Source organism: Aegilops tauschii, chromosome 1, assembly GCF_002575655.3.
Source record: "Aegilops tauschii subsp. strangulata cultivar AL8/78 chromosome 1, Aet v6.0, whole genome shotgun sequence".
Taxonomy (NCBI): domain Eukaryota; kingdom Viridiplantae; phylum Streptophyta; class Magnoliopsida; order Poales; family Poaceae; genus Aegilops; species Aegilops tauschii.
This window is the reverse complement of record NC_053035.3, coordinates 489,309,196-489,317,191: the sequence shown is the minus strand read 5'-3', so window position 1 is coordinate 489,317,191 and position 7,996 is coordinate 489,309,196. Positions and strand designations below refer to the sequence as shown.

Sequence of the window (7,996 nt, the reverse complement as noted above, 5' to 3'; positions counted from 1 at the left end):
ATTTGTCTCTAGGGGACACATGTTTTCACCGGAAAACTGATGGTCAAAATGTAACTTGACAGAACGTGTCGAATTTCATCAGAACGACACAAGTTACGACGCAGAGGTAGTATCTACCAACTTAAAAGTCTGAATCAGTCATACGGAACAGCTCAGAGGCTAAGCTACTAACTTCAGAGGACATGGAGAAGAAGAACACATATGACTTTTGTGCCACAACACCTTCAGTAATAGTAGCAACTTTTTAGTTTCCTCTGCAAGACAACACAAAATAAGACAGCCGCGCCACCCACACGTGTGGTACTTTGGTGGACAAACAACAGGTTCTTGCAGTCAAGGCAATATATGACAAGTTACCACGGTCAAAACAACACGATGACAAGTTATTGCGGTCAAAACCATACATCAGCAGCTGCATTATCTTCTTCAGTCAATACCTTGCACGGGCGAAAGACTGCGGTTTTTCGAACCTGTTCAACACCGTAAGCGGTGGATATCACCATCTTATTACAGTTACTACCCCCTAAATTTGACGTGGAAAACTCTGAATTTACCATAAGGTTAGACGGATTGATACAACACATGGACTGCACTAGAGAGAGGGGAAGAACAACTAACATCTATAGAAGAGATATCACAGTATTTCAGGTCCTGCTTGCACAGAACTAGCAGAGTGGTGTTGGGGAGTTTCTCTGGCCACAAAGGCACAGTATCGCTAGGATCACACTGCCAACGAATCGTATGTTTGTCACACACCGATCAGTATGATCCTCCATTCTACATGCCGTTGAACTGTCGGAAACAAAAATATTCCAGTGAGATTTCCATCGTTATGTCCATGAGTATAAATATAACCAGATTATACAAAGCAAAAAAGCCTAATAGCTCGAATCACGCAAGCTGTAATGGAATACATTCGATATCAACTTAAGAGAGGGAAGTGCATATTACCGATGATCCAGGCTGCCCGTTCAGTGCAACCTCTTTCTTTCCTGCCTGCTCAGATTTTGAACCCTTTGAAGTGTCACCCTAGAAGACAATGAATGAAGAGTAAATTCAGAAAACTTGAACCTAAGATAATGGATCACCGAAAGATGGAAGATTAGTAAGGCAATGAAAATACCTCCATCTTCATTGACATCAAGGGTCATCATCATTGATGAAAAAAGAGAAAAAAAACTCATCAGCACAAAAGTTATTTGTGTGTAAAATATAAAATTCTATTGGTAAGGAGGAGTTTGCAAAACCATGTATACTACAGAAAAAACAAGAAAATCCTGTGTTTGGCCAAAATATTTTCATTAAAAAGGTACTCCCTCCGTTCCAAAATAGATGACCCAACTTTGCACGGAGGGAGTAACATCGTGCCTAGGCAGTTCTGGCCGCACATTCATTTTCAGTCCGGAATTAGTTGTCGCTCAAAAAAATGTATCTAGCACTATTTCAGTGCTTGATACATCCGTTTGAGCGACAACTAATTTCAGCCGGAGGAAGTAACACATATTGTTCATCAATGGTAAATCCAACAATAACGACTTGACATTAGCAGTCACAGACTCGTAGCTTAATGAAGGCAAAACTGAGGGACTATCATCTTTTACATTACAGTCTTTCTTAACCTGCCCATTTCGCAACTAGCATCACCCTGATTCTTTTTTTTTTTTTTTGCGAAAAGCATCACCCTGATTCTTTCAGTTGCAAAATTAGTACAATTTCTATGGAGTTGGTTTGTGTTACCATCATTAATAATAAGTAAAGGGGAAATTCCACTCTAGTGATGCATACTTCGGACTCTTGGGACGTTTAGTTTGCAGAAAATCTTCAACTACCCTGCTGTTGACAACTCCATCAGGCATTCATCGACACGGTGAGATACAGAACCCATGTGAGTGACATCCTAACTAAAGTCAATGCCTTGATGAGCACAGCGACAGCAGACGCGATTCAGGGGCATCCTCTTGCCTGCCTATCAGGAGCCTAGGAACCATATCACTGCAGCTACACATCGCAAATACAGTGCCCCTTGGCGAAATTCAGAATTCCCCAACACCAATACTGTACCCACCCAGCCTTCTTCTCACATCAATTCAGAATTCCTCTCACAAGCAGCACATGCGTAGCACAAGCAGCACGAGAAGAGGGGAATGAATGAATGGATGAATACCTCCCGGTAGAGCTTGAGGTAGAGCTTGAGGGGCTCGACGTAGTCCTCGAAGCCGAGCGTGCCCATGGACCAGATCAGGTCGTCGCCGTTGATGGTCTTGCGCTTCTCCTTCATGCACTTGTCGCTGGCCCTGCGGCGCCCGGGATCACAGACTAGTGAGTTGGTACTAAGCAAGCTGGAGCGGATCAGAGAGGGAGAGAGGGAGGCGAGGGGCGGAGACTGACTCGCTGGTAATGAAGCTGATGAACTCGGAGACGCACTCCTGGATGGACTCCTTGGCGTCCTTGGCGATCTTGCCGTTCTCCGGCACGCCGCGCCGCATGATGCGCCCGATGTTGGCGATCGGCAGGAACCGCTCCTGCTCCTTCGCCCCACCGCTCTCCGGCGTGCCCACCGCCTCCGACATCGCTAGGCCTGCGCCTGCACGGCGGCGCCATGGTAAGGAGTGAGAGGCCGGCGGCGAGGTGGCGAAAAGGGGAAGCTTTTGTGTTTCGAGGGGAGAAGAGAAGCAGCGGCGCTTACCTAATTTGGGGGGAGATGGACGGAGATGGCGGAGGGGATCAGCGCCGTTGGTTGGTGCGGGAGGAGGGCGCGGCCGGCCGCCGGATCTGGAGCTGAAGTTGGTGGAGGGCGAGCGTTGTGCTCCGCGCGAGACGGGAACAGAGGAGGGGAAGGCTCCGGAGCCTTGTCGTCCGATCTACCAACAAGGGCCTGCCGCTAACCGTCCGATTTCTTAGCTTTATTAAAAAAACCTAAATACTTCACAGTGCAGCTGCGCCGGATGGACGCGGCGAGCGCACGCGCTAGATGAGTTTATTGTGTGTAATAAACGCGTTATCCACTGGGTAGTGTAAAGCGCATGCATGTGCCAACGTCATCTATTCATTCTGTTTCAAATTTTCAAAAAGCTACAACTTTTGAACCGAGTGTCAGAACGCAGAACCGTTTTCACTACAGGGTTCCTCGCGACGAGCTCTTCAAAACTAGATCCCATATGAATATGTTTTGATGATTTTTTTTCGAAATCAACTTTGATGCTAGATGAAGCAACATTAGTGTTAAACATGAGCAACTCTGCTGCTAGATGAATTGCACCGTGTGTATGACTAACTTCGCCTAGTAGCCACCTAGTTAGTTGTGTGCAAGAGTGTAATAGGGGGGTCACCATGATTTCTAAGTTGCATACATTGGAAAATAAGTTGTGGATTGTTTAGTTGCCTATCATACTGTGAAAATTTCTTACCGTAGAGTGGAAACTCTAACATGGCTTATAAGTTGTCTACCGCAGAAACCAAGTTGTCCTTTCACTACGAAGTTGCCTACGAGTGATCCTCAATTTCTTACAATACTATGAAAGTTATCCATCAAGGGACCTAAGTTGCCTACAATATCGAAAAGTTTTTGTGGGATTTAAGTCATCTATCATGATTTCAAATTTTGAACTATGTGGGGATGGGTGGTATGAGATCTGTGTATTTTCCTTTTCTAGGGGAGTCTGCCCGCCAACGCTATTAAGCACACGGATGTTGGCTAGCCAGGTCCTGACGAGCTCTTCAAAACTATACCCACATGAATACGTTTTGATGATTTTTCTTTCATTCAGAAAGCAACTTGGACGCTAGATAAGACAACTTTAGTGCTAAACAGAAGCAACTCCACTCCAATTTAAAGTAACTAAGTACCAGCAATGAGCAACTAACTAGTAATAGAGAATAACCTTGAACAAAGGTAGACAACATCATATCACCTTTATAAGCAACTTTCTTTCTACGAGAGACAACTTTAGTGCAAAAAATAGGCAACTTCACTACACTTTCTCCTAATTAATTTTCTCTAACATTCTCCTAACTTCCTCACAGGTACTTCTAAGTTGCATATTCTCCTAGCTTCCTCACTGGTACTTCTAAGTTGCATATTGTTGATTCTAAACTGCCTATAATACTATGAAGTCATCTACCATTGATACTCTTGTATCTGCTATTGCTAACTACGATAGGCAACTTGGTGCTCAATTTTGGCAACTTTTAGAGTGTTTGCATGCAACTTAGAAAAACAATGGTAAACCACTTCACAATATTGTAGGCAACTATTTTTGCAAAGTTAGGCAACCGAGAAGCAATGATAGACAACTAATTACCAATAGTAGGAAACTAGGCATCAATCGGTAGGCAATTTACAATATTTATAGGCAACTGCACATCAATTGTAGGCAACTAACTATCAAACAATAGGCAAATGAGCAACTATGCATGATAGGCAAGTTGGGATAATGTTTGTAAAATTCACAGGTACACATAGTGTAGTAAAGTTGTTTTGTATGTAGCACTAAAGGGGCGTTATGTTTTGTCTGATTTTTCTTGTTTTTACGCCAACAATAATAGGAAGTCCTACTAGGCCAAAGAGAAGAAGTTGCTTCTCTATAGCACAATAGTTGCCTCCTTCACACCCAAAGTTGCCCTAAAAAAGTATCCAGTTGCCCACAGTCAACCATACAATTGCCTAAAACAAAGTATCCAGTTGCCCACAATCAACAAATAGTTTGCCTAAAACCATGTATCCAGTTGCCCAATCCTCACGAACAGAAATATTTTATCAAGACCATTTTTTGATAAATATCTAAATGTTTTAGATACCTGTAATTAAGTTTGGGTCATAGAGGGGGAGTCAAGATTTTCCCCTCCTCGGGTGGGATCCCTTGGTGCGACCGTAGAGGGGATCGGGTGGAACATACCTATATATGTTGTCTCTACTAGTTGTTTTTGTGGTTCTTTTTTTTTTGCACATGGGTTGCATGATGTTACTGCAAGGAGCTTATGAGGCAGCAACCCCTCTTTTAATGCATGACACTAGTTGCTTCAAATTTTGTAAGAGTTGTCTGAAATCATAGCAAAGTTGTTGCATGTTTTTTACTTTTGCATAGGGGATGCACGCTATTTTTTACTGCAAGGAACTCATATGGGGCAGCAGACCTTTTTTACATGCCTGATAGTAGTTGGACTCATTGGATGGCTAAAAGTGTCTAGAGAGGTCGATTCCGATATTTAGGGCGTTTTGGTGATCCACGTTGGAGTTGTCTTTATGTTAGGCGATTTAGAGGTGAAACTAGTCAATTGATAGTCATGGTAACCGACTTAAAAGGATCCTCCGTTGATAGGTAGTCATACTAGGAAAAAGGAGTTGCTTTTCTATAACACTGAAGTTGCCTCTGTAGCACACAAAGTTGCTCGGAAAAAAAAGTTCTTCGAAACCTACTCATATGGGATCTAGTTTTGAAGAACTCATCGCGAGAAACCCACTGGTGAAAACGGATTTGAATTTTGACATTCTAATCAAAATTTACAAGTTTTTAAAGTTTTTGATCCCCTAATAAATGCAGGTGGAAGCTGGCGCGGGAGGTTTTTCCTTTTCTAGACTGTCCTGATGCGGCGTGCGTTAAAACTTTCCTTTCGGGGAGGGCGCTCGCTGGCCCGAACGGGCGCTCGTTCGCCAGGTAGCCAGATCCATTAAAAAATGCATTTGTTTGTTGTGGGTTTCTAGAATCTTTGATTAAACGAGGTTGGTTACCTTAATATCTTTCTTTTTTTTTTCTTCAAAAACAATATCTTTGTCTTTGTTTAAAAAAAAAGGAAATTTCATCCTATACTCACAACAAACATGCTGGTAAATATGATCCCTCAAGAAAGACACTTGTTGGTAAATATTTAACGAGATCATTAAATAAACAAGTGGAATGAAATGGAGGCTTGAGTGAGGCCTTCTTCTTCGACGGCTTTGAAGCCGCTCAATGTCGCAGTCATCACACCGCCGACGAACCAAGCAGGCCGTGATTCAGATGATTGCACTAAGATGCCTAGTGTGATACGAGTTTGGCGAAAGAGCCACAGAGCAAGTAGTCTCATGAGACCAACAGCTTCAGATCCACGACACCACACCCTTGATGCGTGCTACTGACATTACATATCACCATCATCCAACATCGTCAAAACCAAAGCAACGAGCAACAACAAAACCAAAGAGCGAAGACCAAACTATCCAACTAGCAAGTGAGGATCTCCGAGAAGACCATCAAAGTCGAGGGGACTGTCATGGAATGTTCTTGGTTGCATCATTGTGCTTCTCATTTGTTTCCCTTGTAATTAACGCTCTCCGCAAGATTGGAGAGGAAGTGGTTGCTTTACATCTCCCCCATGGATATATTAGTGCGCTTGGCAGAAAAAGTGAAGCTCTGAGTGGTCATGACGGCTTAAAGATTTCCTTGGGCTTGAAGCATGCTTAGTTCACATCATTTTAAAAGCACAAAAACAGAAGAAAAAATACATAAAAAAATACAATTTTTTTCGTAGTTGTGGACTATTTATCACAGTGTCATAGAGAAAAGGAAAAACAATGAGTATGGACTTAATACAAAAAATTTCTTTTGCAGAGTAGTTCAATAGAAAATTTTCCTATGGCTTTGGACCTACGAACAAAGGAAGCTCTACCAAAAGGGGGGGTGTGGGGTTAAAAGCCACATGAACATCCTTTGAATTAAAACAAACAATAAGAGCTTCTTTGGAACAATATACGAAATTTAAAGAACAATGGACGACTGCAAGTAAGAAACAATGGACGACTGCAAGTAAGACGTGAAAATGTATATCCAATCATTTTGATCATAGAGTTGCATTTTTCAGAAAATCGAGAATGGTCTCTAACCTCGTGGACCATTTTTTCAAAGAACCATTTGACTAATAATATTAAAATCGCCGCATTCTTCAGTAAAGGCTCAATGAGGACAATCCCCTATGGGGACCACATAGCAAACTTATCCCGTACATTCTCCACTGCCCCATGCCCATGCTCATTTACATGACATGGGATGAAACTGCCCCTCCAGAAGTGATTTTGTCGTTGACGACAAGGCGAGCCATCGATCCTTCTGTCGACCACACAGAGGAACTCTCAATGAAAGCACCAATGTCGGTGTCAAAACCGGCAAATCTCGGGTAGGGGCTCCCGAACTGTGCGTCTGAGGATCGAAGGTAACAGGAGACAGGGGCACGATGTTTACCCAGGTTCGGGCCCTCTTAATGGAGATAATACCCTACTTCCTGCTTGATTGACTTTGATGAATATAGGGGTTACAAGAGTTGATCTACCTCGAGATTGTAATGGCTAAACCCTAGATGTCTAGTCTGTATGATTATGATTACCTCTACGGCCTAAACCCTCCGGTTTATATAGACACCGGAGGGGACTAGGGTTGTACAGAGTCGGTTTACAGAGAAAGGAATCTTCATATCCGAACGCCAAGCTTGCCATCCACGCAAAGGAGAGTCCCATCCGGACATGGGGGAAAGCCTTCCATCCTGTATCTTTACGGCCCATCAGTCCGGCCCACGTCACATAGCCCGGACGCCCGAGGACCCCCTAATCCAGGACTCCCTCACCTGTCCCCCCTAGAAGCGGCGTGCGGGAGGGGGGGGGGGGGCAATAGGGTTCCCGTTACCCGTAAGAAAGTAATCACATACATAATATGACATATTCTAATGAACATTATACATTGATTTAAATAAAGAAAGAATGTATCAATAATAAGAAGCGGCCATAAGAGGAAATATGCCTCATCATTGAACACAACACAAAGAATTACATAAATGGAACCGGCGTGGTGGTAGTACAGTCAATGTTGGGATCGCGATTCGGGAAGGTAGAATGCTCAAGGGGGGGGGGGGGGGCGTGTTAGATGTTTTACTTATCCAGTATTTGTCTATCTAGATCGTCTTGATTTATTACTCTTGGTGGCCGCTGAGGTGGGCGGGGCTATTGTTTTTTCCATGGCTATGTTATTTT

At 43.4% G+C, this 7,996-nt stretch overlaps 1 protein-coding gene across 1 annotated transcript; it reads right to left on the bottom strand.

The window, feature by feature from the left end:
• Positions 1–383: 383 nt before the first annotated feature.
• LOC109759803 (nuclear transcription factor Y subunit B-4) lies at positions 384–2,877 on the bottom strand. Its single transcript, XM_020318642.4, has 6 exons — positions 2,687–2,877; positions 2,389–2,584; positions 2,165–2,294; positions 1,124–1,129; positions 952–1,029; positions 384–792 (listed from the first exon to the last, which is right to left on the bottom strand). The coding sequence occupies exons 2-6, from the start codon at positions 2,568–2,570 to the stop codon at positions 778–780; spliced, it is 411 nt and encodes a 136-aa protein (XP_020174231.1). The 5' UTR covers positions 2,571–2,584; positions 2,687–2,877; the 3' UTR covers positions 384–777.
• Positions 2,878–7,996: the final 5,119 nt, after the last annotated feature.